Genomic DNA, 18242 nt, shown 5'->3' on the forward strand with positions numbered 1-18242 from the left:
CCTTCCAGAATAGGACTTCTGCTACCCAGCTGTACTTCAGCTGAAGTGAGAGTGCATTTTTGCTGCTGCTTCCAAATGTTTGGAGTCATTATCTGTGAGTGAGAGCACATTGGCTTGTGGAGATCTTGATCAAGCCTCCTGAGCACTGTGTGTGAATTAAGGTCTGGTAGGGACTGGTGTGGGTTGTGAAGTCTCCAGTTCCTATAATAAAGCTGAACTGAAACTCCGGTGAAGGAAGACTTTACCAGCAGCTGCCCCAAGAGTGCTGCTGGGGAAATTACCATGCTGTGCACACTATTGTGAGGCAATCAAACTGTAACATGATTTTTAAGCTGTTGGGGGTTTTTGTTGTTTTTGTTTTGCTCAGGTTTTTTTCTTCTTTTTAATGGGCCAAAATAAGGAGCAATTGTCTGCCAGATATTGAACCTCTTTGACTCCATGTTTTCATACCCTCTTTTGTGTTGTGTTTCGTTTCTGCTTACTCCCATTTCTTCCTCCTCCTTTGCTGTAGGTTAGAAAACCAGTTAGCAAGTGTGTTTGGTTTTGACAGTTAGATCAGATAGAGAAAAAATACTAGAAAAGATGCATCAGTTTAGTATTTCATTATCTACTAGCTTTCAACAAAGTTCAGGCTTTACAAAGTAGATATAATATGGTCTGGGTGATGTTTAAGTGTTACTTCAAAATATCCAGGGATTTGTAAAGCATTGCTGTACAACTGCTGCAAAATGTCATTAATCTTGTAATACACTTTAGGATGATGTGCAGTGTGTAGGTGAGGTTCTTTTGAGTGATTTGTTTTGTTCAGGGTTTTTTTTTAAATGCAATCTGCTTTGCTTCCTTTGGTCAATTTTGTGGCATGACAAAGGACCGTGGTCATCTTGCCTTGTGATTTTGTAGACTTCTAGCATACATAACCATCAGTTAAACTTACAGGGTTGCATTGTGCAGAGCACTGCTAGCTAACTGAGCCAGAATGGCACTGCCAAGTAGAACTCCTCCAAAAATATGTTCTTTAGAAGTGATGGGGTGATTTAACTTCCTTTTCTTGTGGGCCTTATTGCTGCAGCAGTAGAGCTGCATCCACCCATCTGCTCAACTCCAAACCTATATTCAGCATGACGTCTGTACTCACAAATGTCTGAGTGTCGACCTGCCAAACTACAAATCAGAAAGATGGGAAAAACAAAGTGATGTCAGAAAAAGAAACTTGGAAGTTTGCTATACTAATACCTTCAGTCCCATTTTTGATATGGGAAGTATCTATTGGTGGGCAGTCATACACGTTTTATGTATGTTATATTTTAGATATATACTGTTTAATATATTTTTACATACATGATACTTTTAAAAACAAAACTCATGAAAACCACGCAATGAAATGCATTGAAATTTTTCTGAAACGGTATAAAATATTTAATCAGAATAAGCATCTCACTGTCTAAATACCGCATTAATTTCTAGCATGAATTTCTAAGCTGAAGTGTTTTTTGCAACCATGGAAATAGGAAAGTGGAAATACCAATTATAAATTGTTAGCTATAGAAAATTAATTTGCACTAGGCCTACATAAGGCTTAGCTCATGCAGATTCTTTATCCTTCCTCTTTGTAAAATTTTCTCCTAAAAAGGAATTTAGTGATGTGCTCTGAAAGGTAAAAAATTCATGCTCTGTTGAACCAAAGGAGGAAGCATGCTAGTGCTTAATGCTTTCAGAAATTACCTTCCTTTAAACCAAAGAGGACGTCTTTTACATGTGTCTGTTAACAGTGTTTTTGATGGTATCAGTCAACACCTGCAGATTATAGCTCACAGTGTCATCTTAAATCATCGCCTTAAGTATTTCTAGCCTAGATAGAGACCAGTAACATCAATACTTTTCTGTAAATAAGTTTCACATTATTTTACTCATTTTGGATGTGTTTCTGGTAGAGAATTGTCCAAACAGGATGTCCTGAAGTAGTCTAGGCTGAAGTAGGAGAGCCTGTAACTGCTGGAGCAGTAGAATTCATATTTAGTAGCTTAGGGTATCTCTAATCTGAAGAGCCTAAATTCTATGGTACTTAAATTTCCTGAAGTTGACCAGCAGTAGCTCACTCATGACCTAATTGAGCCCTCATCCACTTCATTTGCTTTTAAGACCTGATCTGATTTGGACACAAGATAATTAATTACATCAAAATAACACACCCCACTCCATTATAGCTTACATTTACACCTGTACAAGAGGGGAAACAAGATGAGCACCCAGCAGAGTCTTCCCATGACACAACTCTTAACAGAGAAGGGCACTTAGCTAGTTACCCTGTGATACTTCTTGTGGAGTAGAAGCTGATTTATTCAAGAGTGACTTCATCTAGACGTTTTTAGGGAAACCAGACATTATGCAACCAGTAACAGTGAGTGGAACAAAGCTGATAAAAATATACTGAAGTAGTTATCTTTTCATATGATGATACATTTAAAAAAACCAACCAACCAAACAAAAAAAAAAACCCACAACAATGCTGAAGGACTTCCTCCTGCCCTTCTTCATTCAAATCAAGGCAAACATTAATGGCCAAAGTCGTGGCTGAACTTTGTCCCATCCTTGGTCATGAATCCTGCCTGAATTGAAGTACACCAAGGGCATAGGGGGTCCAATCCTGCTGTAGAAATTGAAAAAGTTCAGTGTAGAACCAAGTTCCTAACTTACTGAAAACTGAAAACTCTGAATTGGGAAAACAAATCTCTTCCCTTTTTAAGTCCTTGTTCTTTTTATTTCCTTTTTTTTTTTTTAAGCTGCAGTTGACTTACTGGTGGTTTGTTTCAGGGAAGAAGCCGAAGCCATCTCGTCCTGAGTCCCCTACTACAACTCCAAACATATCTGTGAAAAAGAAAAACAAAGATGGAAAGGGTAAGCCAGACAGTTGTCACTGTTTCTGAGAGACCCATTAGGAAAGTTCACTAGCTCCATTAACCAGGTCTAATGCTTAGAGATGCTTAATATCTCAAGGGAAGCTAAAAATGAACATGAGCGTCTTCTTGGTGAAATACCCAGTTCTTAGGGAGAATAATATATTTGTCACTTCAGTTGCATGGATTCTTGGAAACTCTCCAACCCCCTGCAGATGCTGCTGCATTTTTAGTGAAGCATTTGGGAGCACTTTGCATTGTATTAGTGTTTCTTGGACTGTGGTTATTTGGACAGATGATCTTTGAAAACATTTTTCATCTCTGTGTGTCTAATTCTGCATGAGGAGCTAATCAAGGCTGCCAGTTGGCAGCAGGAAGTACCAAGCCCTGAATTTTGAGGAAAGTTATAACACAGCTTGAAGACATGAGCAGAAAACTCTTTGTTTTGATATTTCTTTAATTCCTCCTGTGTTTAAGAGGAAAAAAAGAAAATAAATGCCATATAACTGGTAGAATAAATAATTTCATTTCCACTGAACTGTTCACCAGAGCCTGTCAGTTTTGTCAGCAGCTCAGTTGCTGTGCTGTTTGGTCTAGTATCTGCACCCATAGCCAGGCTGGTGTTTGAATGGCAGCCTGATGTCCCAGGCCCCCCTGATACCTGCTGCACTCAGAGGGAGCTGGAAATGAGCCTTCTCTTTGTCACCACAAGAGCCTGCACACATGCCAAGGGTCTGATCTGCTTGCATGAGTGTAATCCATGCCAGGACAAAAGCCCAGCCAAACCTGGAAAGTGGTGGCATAAGAATGTCAGACTTCACTGAAACCAGAAAAATCACAACACTAACAAATTATTATGTTTCAGTTGTTTTGTTTCTGGTTTTGTGTGGTTTTTTTGGGTTTTTGGGGTTTTTTTGATTTTTTTTTTTTGTTGTTTTGTTTTTGGTTGTTTTTTTTTTTTTAGGACTTTCTGCAATAACTGGAAAAAAACTTGTTAGCAAACAATTTCGCAATTTTGCCAGCAATTCTGAGTATGCATTGATGATTTATTATTCTTTAATGAAATCCCAATTTTTAATTAAAAGTGAAAGTATCAGAGGAACATCCTAGTAGTACTCAGATGAAATAATATAAAATATTAAACAGCTAGCCACAAAATTAAAAGGCAGAAGAGTCCAGTGTTTCTGTTGATGTTAGCATAGATATGCCATATTTCAATCTCATTGTTACAAAATTGCTTAATTCAGAAGAAATTAAAAAGGAGCGTGTTGCCTGAAACCACTGCCTGTTACGCAAAAAGCTACAACAAAAGCATTTGTTTTGCATTTTGAGGAACACAGAATTAAAGCAAAAGGGATATTACTATAACTGGCCATGGCAGGAAAGCAGACAGAAAATCATGAGAGTTGTCTGTCTCTCAGTATTCACAGTGTTTCCCTGAGGGAAACATGCATGCTTAAAATACCAAGCCCTCCATGTAATTATCTGGTGTGATGCACAGAGAAAACAGTTTTCTACATATTTCTTCTGCTCTGACGCAGAGAAAGTTAAAAATTCTGCGTGTAGTAAAGCAGACAGATTTTCACTGACAGTCCTCTCTCCACAGCAATTTTCAGTGGCTAAACAGTGACAAGTTTTCAGATTGCCTTGATACATTTTTAGTCTAGATTACAATAAAAGCATTCATAGATTAGAAGGTAAGTGGATGAAAATACTCTCACTGCTGTCTGAGGAGTTTTAACTTTTGCCTTCAGGGTATCTCAAAGCAAGCAGGCTGACTGTTTTAAGTAAACTGGCAGATATTTATTGCAAAGGCACTTTTTTTTTTGTTGCTTAGTTTTTTGGGGTTTTTTTCCCCCAAGTTTTCACCTGCTGAAATTGCAAATAATGTTTTGTACTGCCAGTGCTGATGGCTTTGCTGAGGATTTGCAAGACATAATATATAATACAGTAGTATAGGAGTTTTAATCTCTGACACCTCTTCTTGTGGAAAAAAAGAGTTCAGACTGGTGGTAATTAAAGTTGAAAAAACCTGCTGGGTTGAATTGAAGCTAACAAAAGAGATCCTGATGCACTAGGAATCGGTTTTTGTGAATCTCAAAAAACCTGCACACACTGTCCTTGCTGTGGTTTTCTATGGCTGCTTGTGGAAGATGGTACTTTCATATAAGAAGTTTTCTTAGGCTAACAGCTTATCACTAAGAAGCTTATGTGCAGCTTTAAGTGTCCAAAAGAACATCAGACACCAAAAGCCTTTAAAAAAGCTGGAAAAAGACTCTCATACGAGTTTAGACTCCTTAGATGTGCTTTCAGAAAAAAAAAATGTAAATTTCAGTATTCACAATCTTTGAATTTAATGATGTTTCTTTATATGTGGTAAACACTGAACAGGTGTGATGAATTTACATATATAAGTGTTTTTGCCTGCTTGATGGTAAAATGAAATTTGGATGTTGTCTGCCATTAAGTACAAGCACTCACTGGATAGAAAAAAAAATAATCTTTTTATGAACTTTATTCTTGAAGGTTTGCCTGCCTCAGCATTATGCCACTGATTGCCCTATATAGATCTGATTGTTTAAGCAAGTATTTGTTTAGCCTTTTAAAGGATTATAACACTCACCTTAACTGAGCAAAGTATTTAAGCAAGGGCTTAATTTCCAGCATTTTCAGAGGATGGATCTGAATGTTGCTGTTAAAGCAGCAGTGACTGCTTCTGTTACTGGATTAGGCAGAAAGGAAGTGTATTCATAGGTAACTAATGCTGTCCAACTTTGGTGCTTGGAACAAGGTGACTGTAGGTTGACTATTGCCTGACTCCAAGTTACAGAACAATGGGTAGGGTGTTTGGGCACCCAGATTCTAACTAACAAGAATCTTTTCTCATGCCTTTCCATCACTATTTCCTAGTCTTGTTGATGGTAGAGTATTTGTAAAGATATCATCTTATTAATTTTTAGATTATTTACATCATTAATAAAATACAGTCAACTAATATTTTTTTTCTCTCTCTTTTTTTTTTTCCCCTGTGTCCTGAAATATTTTAATTTTAGGAAATACAATTTATCTCTGGGAGTTCTTACTAGCACTGCTCCAGGACAAAGCTACCTGTCCTAAATATATCAAATGGACTCAAAGAGAGAAGGGCATTTTCAAACTGGTAGATTCTAAGGCTGTGTCCAGGTTGTGGGGAAAGCACAAAAACAAACCTGACATGAATTATGAAACGATGGGTAGAGCTCTCAGGTATGTGCATTTTAATAATAGACTGATTTTGTTGCCTTAGTGTTTGCGTGCATTAAATGACTTTTCCCAATCTCTGTGTAACAAGAGGAAAGTGTTAGTTTGGGAAATACAGAAGTTATTTCAGCAAAATAAATAAGTAAACTAAAAGTAACCCTTACTAACATCAACCCATAATCATTTACCTTCATTCTCAGCTCACACATTTTCAGTGCTACTGCAAAAACTGCATCTCCATAGTCAGCCACTGACAAAGTAAGAGACCAAATATTCCATATTTATATTAATATATAAAATTTTAATTTGTTTTCTGAAAAGAAAGTCCTAAATTCAAGTGTATTAATGAAATTATTTGTACTTGTTGAAAATGATCCTGTTTCCAATGGAATGATACAGTTTTAGAATTCACGTTTGGTTTCTTCTCTGAACTTGCATGTACCGACAGTTTTAAAGCATTATATCATGTGTCTTTGCCTGTTGAGCTGGGATTTTTTCATATGTGAAAGGCTGTGCAAAATAAACATATCCATGGAGATTCAGTCTTACCTGATGATTGATTATTGTCCTACTAAGCAGCTCTGCATTTATTTTAGTTTCCTTTTACCCCGCACCTTGGTGTATGTAATTTTCAATTCTTACATTAATTTGTAAATACAACAGAAGTAGTATTCTCTGTCCTATTCACTTTTTTGTACTTAAAATATCTTCCTGTGCTCACTGGTGAATAAGCATAATTCAGATAACTGAAAGAACTCTGAGTCAAGAGCAGAATTACAAGTTTTGCACAGCTTTTAACGGTATGAGTTGATAGAGCTTCCAAGTTACAGAGTTCTCTTTCTCCTCAGTTACCTGAGGTTGAAATTAAAAGGTGACAAGAAATATCAACAAAAGAAAGCTGCTTGAGGGGAAAGTATGCTATTGAATGGGCCACTTTTTTATACTGAAGAAACTAGGCACTTAAAGTGCTATTTGCTTGTTACTGCTGGCCTTGTTTTCAGGGGGGGTTGTGGCCTTTTTGTTTGGTTGTTTTCTTTGTAACAAGCACTATGTAACTTGATGTGTGTATGCTTTAAACAGATACTATTACCAAAGAGGAATACTGGCTAAAGTAGAAGGTCAACGCCTAGTATATCAATTTAAAGAAATGCCAAAAGATCTCATCTACATAGATGATGAAGAAGCAAGCCCTAGCACTGAGTCATCAGATTCAAGTCTGCTCTCAACTCCTGTGGCCAATAGAAACCAGTCGAGCAGATCTAGATCATCTGCAAATGCCGGAACAAAGGGAGGATCGGCCACAGTGCTGAAAACAGGAAACTCAAAGCCTGCAAAGCTGAAGGAGCACATAGAAGTTGTACAGCAGCAGATGCCTGGCTTGACTTCAGAAGTTTTGAGGACAATGCAATCTCCGCAGCCAGTATATCCCACTCAGCTTTATCGGACAGTTCACGTAATGCAGCCATTGCAGTCCCTCCCAGAAGGACATGCAGCTGTAGCCAGCAATGTTCCAGAAGAAACATTAAATCCCTCGGTTCAGAATATAAGGTAAGAAAATGTACAGAAAACAGATGTGTAAATAACAATAAATCCCACCTGGACGTGTGACCTTCTCTAGGCGATCCTGCTCTGGCAGGGAGGTTGGACTAGATGATCTTTCAAGGTCCCTTTTAACCCAGTTCTGTGATTCACTGACTGTTTCATGGTTTTGCATTTCAATCATACATGCTGTCTGCATGATCCCTTCAAGAAGATTTTCCTTCTTGCTTCTTAATTTTTCATCTTGAGAATCTTTTGTCATCTCTTTTCTATTGTCCCCAGTTAAAAGGCAAAACTCTGTTGCCTACTCTAGCATTTTGCTGCTATTACAAGAGCATGTTCTTGTGATTTTAGAAACCAATTAACAGAATAATTTCACGGGAGCCCTGTATCTGCTCTGTTTTAAGAGGTAGTCATGCTTCCATGCTTAATTTGTAAGACTAACTGGCTAACACTAGACAGTGTTTAAACATTGTGACTCCTTCGAACCTACCTGTTAGTAGCAGCATCCTAATGAAAGAGGCTTTAAAAACAATCACTTGAGCCTGCTTTTATCCTAGCTTGAGGCATCCATGATGGAGCTTGTTCATCTCCACTGTCTACAAAAGATCCAATGCAAATAAACGTTCTTATAATTTAGGTCCCTCACAGCGATGTCAGAGGTGTATATGGTGATTCTGAACTTTAAGGCTGTTTCAGGAAAACTTTAGGAGCTACACATTCTTAATGAATGATGAACATCGCTTTTTCTTGTGTGTGTGCGTTAACATCACTGTTAAATGGTTGTCATTTTGTGCTGAAGAATGGCAATAATTCTGTTTCCTGTTTCCTTCCTCTATTCTTTCCTTTGAAAATTATATCCAGAGCCACCAATAGCTTTGGAATGATGCTGAAAGTGATAGATGTCATGAGTTATCCATGAAATTTTGTAGAGAGAAGAAATGACACTAATAAGACCATTTTCAAAGAATAATCTTTACTCTCATCTCTGTTACTGAAGGGATGCTGTAAAAGTTAGTTATTAAAACCCCACTTATATAAAAGGAAAATCCATAAGAGCAATAACAGCCAAGTTTTTCTGAAGAACTGAAACTGTTAAGATCAGTCTCTAGTGACTGATAAAACAGAGTCAATCAGAAATGTTTCAGGAGATAACCAAGTAGTTGAGGAAGCTGAAGATGTATATATTAGAAATTACAAACTAAGAGTGCAACTTCAATCAAGAATAACCATTACATTATTTTTGGTAAAATTTGGGTAAAACCCCTTGAAACTTAAAAATTGTTCCTGGGCTTCCTAGTTTGAATACAGATGTGTTTTTTTGAAATTTACTTTAAAATTCTGAAATATTTTTTATTCACACTGCAATGCGAAAAATTCATACTGAAAAGATAAGTTCAGTTGTTAGTAAAGGCTATGAAGGAATAAATACATTGGGCCGTGAAAGCAAAAGTATTTTTCATAGCTATTGGGAGGCACTGTAAAATAAATTGGAAGGAATTACTGGTTTTAAGTAGACAGTGTCTACATGACAGGGAAAAGTTCAGCAATTTGCAGAGCTGTATAGCTCTAGGCTAGACCTACATATCAAAACCAATATCAGTAGTATAGATGGTATAAAAAAATAGTAACAAGTATAAACCTAGTACGGCTAGCAGGCAAGAAGTCCAGCCTAAGGTTTGAAAAGCTGCTCAGTGACATTATGACATCAAACTAGTGCATCACAGTATTTCACAGTTGGACCTTGAGCAATAAATTGCTAAGTGGAAAAAGGTAGTAGAGATGACACATGTGAAGTTAGGATGAAGCAAAAGCCTTAAACCTTTCGACTTCTGTATTGTGACAGCTCTGATCCATTGTTTGTAACTTAAAGCATAATTCCACAACGTCTTCAGTGTCTTGGATGCAGGAAAAAGAAAAAAGACTTATCAGATCTTTTCTGTACAGCCCATAATTACTGAACGTTATAGAAGCATTGCTAGTTAAGAAAGAATGTACTAAGGTGTGTGAGCAGTTGAGTGAAAATAAAACTACAACCCAGATTTGTGGGTTCTGTCTTGAAGTGTGAGTATCTTAGACCCATATAAATTTGCCTTGTGCAATGCGGTTTCCAAATTTTATTCATATAAATGTTTTTCTCTTGTCTTCATGGAAATAAATTATCTTCTCTCTGTGGCAGTTTGCTTCTGTTTGCGTTCTAAGAAGAAAAAATATGTACAGAAAATATTGAGGGTTATTGGGGTCAGACCACTTGGATTCTTAACACTGAACCATATCCTTCAGGGAACTCTGAACATGCATATTCTCTGCTGAGGAAGTTGGCAAAGGAATCATATTTCATGAATCTTGTGAAAGGCTCATGTCACCATCCCTCACCCTTCACAAGGCAGCACTGCCTGGTAAAGTCTACACCCAGAGCATCACTGCGAGAGTGTGGGAGCCATTCCCCTGGGCATTTCTTCATTTCTCAAAGGAATAGCATGTCATTGATCATCAAGGGCTGGTTCTTCACTGGAGACAGTGGCTTCATTTTTAGCTGCACAAACCTCATACAGAGTTTTGTGTATTTTGAGTGGAGGGTAGTGTCTTACTCTGAGGTTGAAAGGTCTTGGCTTTTGATGCGCTGCTGTATGCAGAGGAGACAGCGTTGCTTACCAAGGTTAGATGCCTCTTCTTCAGTCCTAGTGCTTAAACAGAAAGGCTGTGATGCGGTGCTAACCCAGGCTTGGGAAATGGGGCAGGATCAGGGTCAGGTCATGCAAACTGGGTTTTGCTGACCGGGGAAGACATGTCATATCCCCAGGGGGAATATTGACAACTGTGAATCAACTGCTGCTCTGACTGCTCTGGTTTGGTGGATGCAAGTACAGGTACTTGCTCCAGTTACGTAACTGGGAGCTGAATTGGGCACCACTATTGGTTGCCACTGATCAGACAAAAATAAAAATGCCTCTTTGGACAAGTGTTTTATTTCCAGCTTTTTTCCAATGCACTTTTAAAATTTTTTGTTTTTTAAAGGAAGGGGAGAAAAAGTATCTTTGAATTTAGTACTTGTAAAATCGTTCATTTTAAACCAGAAGAACTGACACAAGTTAACCAGAATGCTTGGTTTATTAGAGTTACTGGGTTTTAGCTTGGAATTTGGAGGCACTAAATTAGGTCTGGGATTCAGTTCTATGTTTATTGGGTTGTTCTGAGCATAAAGGGCATCCTTTCTTTTGCTCCAGAAAGTGTATCTCACCTATAAGGCTATGGACTTCATAAGTCTGGGACATGATACATGGCTCTAACCTGTCTGCATTTGGGTTTGGGCAGTTAAATGGCTTCCTTAAATGACTAGGGCTGCAGAGGGATGCATTGTCGTTTACCTTTAATCTAGAGTAGTAGTGATTTAAGATGGAACTCTGCAGCAGACTTCAAGTTTTAAATATGTTTCTATCAAAATTTGGTTTATTGTTACTTTCTGTCTTTTCAAGTTGTCATTGTTACAGCTTGGACAGAGCATGTTAGAAGACCAGTATCTTGACTGTGCCCTGTAGCTGGGGTAATAGTTAATACAGACTTCATCTTCTACAGCTTTCATCTTGACCTTTTTGCAACCTTTGGGGTAGAAAACGTTGCAGTTAATTCATCCTGAAGGTGACACAAGCATGGATCACAGTGACAAGATTCTCATTCAAGAAGAGAATGAAGTAGCGGAAGGTGAACAATTTTTGTTTTCTGGGCATGAGCATTCTGTGTAAGAATAGTGATGAAGCCAATAATGTGCCCACAACAGTGGATTGCCCCAATAAGCAGAGGGAGTCTTTGAAAGTCATGTCCACCCAGAGCAAGCACATATGCTTTCTGCTGTTGTTCTATAATATGTATCGATGTCCAGGCTATAATGTATTGGTGGTCTCACTGCAGCAATGCTGATCTGCGAGAGTGTGGGAGCAATGCTGGTCTCACTGATGCTGAAAATAGACAGATTTGCCTAGCATGAGTTTATAAACTCTGAAAATGTGATTACAGCTGCTATTTCAAATGAAGTGTTGTCTTCTTGTGCCATGTATTGATGTTAGCTTGTGTAAGTTGTGAAGTGAATGTCACTGTGATATTCTGTAGTTGTACTTTGCATCCTGTCTATATTGGTTTTCTTGAACCACACAGACACATAGAGGCTGTCTGGCACTGTCCTGTTGAGATTTTGCATGGATCGTTTGCTCTCTGCTTTTTCCCTAGATAAGAGTTAAACCAGCCCAGCATCAGCTAATGTTGTAGCCCACCAGCCTTTTGCTGTTCCTATACGTATGCTGAATAAAAACAGTCACAGGTTTCAGTCTCAGTAAAGACCTCCCTAGAAGTCCCTGGGACTTGATGGGGGAACATGAGCAAAGGAATACAAGGCCAGCTGAGGACTTCTAGATAATCAGAAACAACTCTTGGCTAATATTTGGAAGGCCTTACTTTGATCATCCAGCACTGGTGCACAACCTTTGCTTCTCTCTGTAATTAGATGGTAGTCTTCTGTCAGGGCAACAAATTAGATCTTCATGCTTCAAAGCAAGGCCTGCAGTAGTAGCTCTACAGCACATAGACTAGCAGATGCTGTTGGATCTGGCTCACTGCGGCTGTAGCCTTCCCTAAAGAAAAGGGAAGCAGATGATTATTTCAAAGAGCTTATCTCTGTCATCTCTTAAGTGAAGGCTTGACTGCATTTCAAGTTTCAGGACGGTGAGGAAAATGCCCTTCCTGAGGGAGGTGTTGGTCAGAAATAGGCTGATGTGATCTCAATGGGCTTCTACAAGAAACCCATCTAGCTTACAACAGGGTGTGTTTCTCAGAACGTGTTTACAGCAGGGACAACTTCTCTTACAGCAAAGACTTTGGTTATAACCAAACATTTTGATTTGATTTTCCTGCATCTAAGATAACCTTTTCTTAAGCCCACTTCTGATTTAATTTCTGTGATAGGCAGGAAGAAGGCTGCTTTTGGAAGGGATTTCAAAGTCACCTAGACAGAATAACTTTGTTTCTGCACAATGAGAAACTATCCACAGGAGTTTATGTCTTTGGCACTGTTGAAAGAGGTGGGGTTTCTGCAGATCTGTTAGTAGCAAAGTTGCTGATTTTAAATTCAGGTGAGTGTGCAGTTCTGAAAAATTCTGGAAAGAGGACTGTAAGACACCAGACTGAAGACTGTGTCTGTCCTCATGATGTAAGAGATTATCCATGCAAAGAGCTAGGCAAGAACAGACAAGTTCCACACTCCCTTTGGAGGAGACTGTGTTCAGACTGGGTATGAAGGCATCAAGCACGTGCCACAGACATCTCCCCCTAGACTGCTTAGCAGATTGTGTCTGCACAGCTTGTTCTCCAGAAAGGCTGGTGGCTATAAGGCAAAACGTTAGGGTGAAGTATTGACAGGATTATTGACAATTCAGGATCACATACATGAGTGGAGCTGTGGACCAGTTTGCAGTGATAGGCTGCTTCCTATAGTAGCTCGAGAGGTTGCCTCTTGACTCAGGCACCTGAAATGGTTCTAACAAGCAAATTCCACCTCTTCATATCCCTCAGTCTTCCTAGCTTCACTGAATCGATTGTTTGTAACCAGTTAGTTGTTCAAATGGGGAAAGTCCCTGGAAATTCATCCATTTATCTCAAGGCCATCATTTCCTGTGTAGCTGTAGATTGAACAATGTGTATGTTGGAGAGGAAGTTTGCCTGTATTACCTTTCTCTATGTATTTTTTTAATGTTGCTTTGTTTCATTTTCTCCATGTGCTGTGAACTACTTTGTCTACCTTGGCTTGTAGCTTCAAAAATTTTTTTTAGTATCTTCTCCCTTTCTCCATTTCATAAGTTTCACATAAATCACCATGAATAAACTTGATTTTCCTGCCTATCACTTATTGTCTGCTTTATCACCAGTTACCTCTTGAGGAGCTAATGTGATATTGCCCAATTCTAGGCTGTTAACAGTACCAAATGGATCAAGGAATAGATGATAATTTTCTGCCAAGCTAAAATGACTTCAGAATTTTTGTCATTCTTTTCTCAATTGTAACCAGATTGTTTTATGGCAGCATTTTCCTTTTCAGCGCTGTTGCTCAATGTTCTTTTTGTAACCTCAGCAAGAACTTTTAAAGTAATTGTCCAATAGATTTGTACCTCAGAGCAGGAAGAGTGTTAACAAGTTGATGGTGAAATTTTGAGGCATAGAAAAATACACAGTTCAAAGTACCTAAAATATTACTAGCCCAGTGTTAACACATCACTTTAAGTAGTGTGTACATTTATTTAGGTTTTGGGGTTTGTGGGTTTTTTTTGTTTGGTTGGGTTTTTTTAATTGTAAAACAGGCAAAATTATTAACTAAGACAGTGGTTTCTTCAATGATATTCAAGGCAAATTGAGCAGATAGATTTTAGTCTGTAAACCGACACAGTTATCTGTAGCCTTACCAGCTAAGGTGAATACCTTGCTTGGCCACCATTAAAATAAATAATGACGTATGTTTTTGGTGCTGTGTGCTACTTCAGTTCGTGCTTGTACAGGCATCTGCTGCATGCTTTCCCTGTTAGCAAGCTCTGTGTGTGTATACATACATGTGTATATACATGTTTATATATGTGTGTATCAAATATATGTCATGACTGATGGAGAAGATAGAGCAACAGGTCTTACAGAACCAAACCAGACCATCTGTCCCAGCACACTAATTAGTAGCTGCATATTGATGTTAAGCCATTTTATTTCTCCTGAAAGCATGTCCCTTACCTGTACTGTGTCTAAGAGTGTACTCCAGGAGCTCTAAGTGCTTTGTAGAGTATATTCTGCATTGATTAGATCTGGTTCACACTTTTTGAGGTTGTCCTTTGCAGCCACTGAGCAGCTAGACACTTTAAAAAACAAACAAGCAAGCAAACAACCAAACAAAACAAACAGCTAAAGAACCAGAAAGTAAATTCCAAGTAACACTTGGAATGCATACCAGCACAGGGTAGCAGCCTTAGCTGCTGCTTTCAGAACTGCAACTATTGAGTTGATCTTAATCCTTCAAGCTCAAGAAGGCTTCTTCATGGATTAAGGAGCTTGCCTGATATCTGCCTTGATATTTTTAATCTTTTCTCATGGCAAGTATCAGCTGTCTTTTCCTCCTTATCTTTTCCACTTGCACTGCTGGTCTCTGCAGACTTCCCTAGGTTGAGCTTGTGTGGATATGGCATTTTGATTTTTACAGCAAGTTTGTTTAATTGTGGGCAGTTTGTGAGTTTTGTTTTGTTTTTAAAAGTTAGTAGATGCCTTCATTTTGTTATTATTTCTGACAGAGACATTTGTGATTTTTCTGTCAAGGGTCCCAAGGAAATTGGTGGGGAGGAAAAAAAATGTTGGCAATGATAATGCTTAACATATTTGGTGTGAGCCTTAGTGCTGTCATTCTGAGCCTTGAACTGTTAGGTTCATTTGTTGGTATTTGCTGTGCAGCACCAAGTTCTCCACGAGTTGGAAAGAAAGCGTTCTAGCTGGTGCTTCATGTCCAGCCAGCCCCCATTTCCATGAGTTTCTTCCTTGGGCTCTCTCCATTTGTGTGAAACAGAAGCTCAAGATTGAATCTGGTGTCAGGTGCATCAAATTTTATATCCTGGTTATTATGGTCTCTGTGGCAAGGCCTGCATGGGAGCCTCTTGGGCCAGGATTTGGATTTGTTTTGCTTAGGCAGCAGCATTCCTAGGTACTGCAACCTTTTTTTTGTTGTTGTTGTTGGGAAGAGAAAGCTACAGATGCAGATTTTGTTTCTTGTATTACTAAACCACTAAGGAGGTGAGGAAAAGATTGCCTGCAGCAGGGACTAGCAGCTGCAGGATGCTCAGGGAATGCTGTTGTGCTCTGAGCCTGATACAAGCTGGGTTACTGGACCTGCTCTTGCTGGAGCAATCTTTATAGTTCAGCTGCAGGCCCTTCCCAGAGGTCTGAGCTGAGAGAGACCTGGGAAATCCTCTACAAATTTTCCTTGTTCGGGGGTTTTTTGGTTGGTTGTTTAGTGTCAAGTATGTTCAAGAAAACACGAAAGAGAGCTAAACACTATAAAAAGAGAAGGAGGGAGCACAGTCAGGAGAAAACACTGAAGAGAAGCAGGAAGGTTGGGGAAAACTTTGCAGACCATGCAGAAGGAAAGAAAAAGATTGCTAGAGACAGTGTGGCATGGTGGGCCATGGGTGGGCATGGGGCAAGCTGTGGGAGGGTGTCAAAGCAACTGCCTTTCCCTTCCTCTTTCTCACCCCTGTGGAAACCAGTTGCCTTACCAGGAATATGTTGTGGTTTGAGTCTTTTATTTGTTTTGGGGTTTATTTGCATTATTGGAGTCCATGCATTTCAGCCACTTCTCTAATTCACCGTTGTCCACTGTAGTAGTGTACTTCAGCAGTACAGCTGCTAGCTCTCTTTGTTCTCTCAGCTGTATGTACATAGAAGATAATGTGGTACCCAGGTCTGTGAGCCTATACTGATGAAATCATTCCCAACTGCCCAACTGCAAATAATGTTTTGGGAATAAATTCTGTTTAGTTGCTTTACCAGAAGTAGTTTACAAGCCTGGCAGACAGAGAACTAATTGTCCTAGCAATCTGGGAAGGCCATGTTCATGGTTAGGGAACTGTGTTGCTGAATTCAGGTCAAGTCCAGTCCTCATTTTATTAGGAGATCATCTGCTACCTCTTTTGTGAACCAACTGGGTAAATGAAAAGTTTGTGTTGCCAAGGGATTTTTCAAAAGTAAATCTGTAATTATTTTTCAGAACTCAGTGTGGAAGTGTTCTGACCCTATAATATTTTCTAACCTTAATAGGACTTTACAGACTCCAACTCAAGTTCCAGTGGTTGTTTCTCCTGGAAATCAGCAGCTGCATACTGTAACACTCCAGACAGTGCCTCTTACTACAGTGATAGCCAGCACAGACCCAGCCTCAGCAACAACGCCTCAAAAATTCATTTTACAAGCCATCCCTACTTCACAACCCATGACGGTTCTTAAAGAAAACGTCATGCTACAGTCTCAGAAGCCAGTCTCACCTCCTTCCTCAATTGTGCTGAGCCCAGCCCAAGTTCAGCAGGTGCTCACCAGCAGCGTGCAGACAGTTTGCAATGGAACAGTCAACGTGTCTTCATCTCCATCCTTCACTGCCACAACCCCCGTGGTAACATTTTCGCCCAGCAGCTCACAGGTGGTAGCTCACCCACCAGGCACAGTGATCACTTCAGTTATTAAAGCACCAGAAACAAAACAAATTGGCATACAAGGAGCAGTAAAAGAAGAAGACAGTGACAACTTAGATGATACTGAGCAGTCGGAGGAGAGATTCCAGCAGCAACCTTTTGTGATGGTAGTGTCCAATTCAAATGGTTTCCCATCGAACGTGCAAGTGAAGCAAGAAAATGAGCCCTTGGAACCCAATTCATATTAATAAATTTGAAAAGGAAAAAGAAAAAGATGACCCTGTGGATGATTATTTTCATAAATGTGATGGGACCTTTTCAGTTATGTATATATGATTTGATTCTGAAGCAAGCTGTTGCATAGCTACTTAATTTCTGCAGTTAATTGTTAGAATTCATACTTTAGAATGGATTTTGATTTTCTGTTAATTGCTAAATGTTATCATACAAATAAAATGATATATTACTCATGTTTCAAAATACAGGCAGGAAAGAACATGCTTTTCATGCTATGAAGACTTTCTCCTGAGGTTGTTGGCCAAAGTTTCAAACTTGTTTTATATTGTACGTTTTCAGTCTGTTGATGATTTACATGGAAGTAACGTTATTGTAACCTTTTCTGTTTAATCCATGCGTGTATCACTTAATTTTTACAGTTACTTTTAGTGGGACATTTTCATTCCATGTGTATGAATTTTTATGATCAAGTATCTGTTTCATAGTGGTGAATTACACCAGTTTTCAGGCTTTGATATGCAGGTATCCTCCTGCATTTTTTTTTTTTTTTGCAGCACAAGCTCTTGTGTGTGCAAAATTGAATATACACTCCTATTGAGAGTACACAAAACATTTATTCCAGTAATGGACAATGCCATTTCTATCTTTTATATGAAAACATCAGATATATTTAATTACAGAAGCTAACAGCATCACTACAGATGCAAACGTTTGATGCCATTTTGCAACTATGAAGCTTAACAGTCTTGCTTTCTACTTCAGATTATTTTGTAAGGGGGGAGGAAAATTATATACAATTTATGCAGGTATTTGGAAATTAATACTGTTAAGAGTTTGGGTTTTGGTTTTTTTTTGATTGTAAATAATGTACATTCAATGTCACAGGGAAGTTTTTTCAGCTAATTTGTTTCCATACAAATTTTTGATAGATGCAAATAAGATCATTATGTTTAGAGGTCTAATGTTATATGTATTCATATTACAGAGTGAATTTGTATTTAAAGACAAATTTTTAAATGACGGAGCCCTCTGAACCTTGGGTCCTTGTCTTTTGTATTATTTTTAATTGGTTTATTATGAAAATAAATCAAGTGGAAAAAACATTCTTCTGTTTTTACTCTGAAGTGTCTTTATA

At 38.6% G+C, this 18242-nt stretch overlaps 1 protein-coding gene across 1 annotated transcript in view; it reads left to right on the forward strand.

The window, feature by feature from the left end:
* Window positions 1-17545, forward strand: part of ELF1 (E74 like ETS transcription factor 1) — a 68391-nt gene extending 50846 nt beyond the window's left edge. Inside the window, exons 6-9 of the mRNA XM_054400468.1 lie at window positions 2812-2895; window positions 5948-6140; window positions 7215-7682; window positions 16503-17545. Of these exons, the coding sequence (XP_054256443.1) occupies window positions 2812-2895; window positions 5948-6140; window positions 7215-7682; window positions 16503-17118 (1361 nt within the window). The 3' untranslated portion in view covers window positions 17119-17545. The remainder of the gene's footprint in view (window positions 1-2811; window positions 2896-5947; window positions 6141-7214; window positions 7683-16502) is intronic.
* Window positions 17546-18242: the final 697 nt, after the last annotated feature.

This window comes from Indicator indicator, chromosome 1 (assembly GCF_027791375.1).
Source record: "Indicator indicator isolate 239-I01 chromosome 1, UM_Iind_1.1, whole genome shotgun sequence".
NCBI classification, from domain to species: domain Eukaryota; kingdom Metazoa; phylum Chordata; class Aves; order Piciformes; family Indicatoridae; genus Indicator; species Indicator indicator.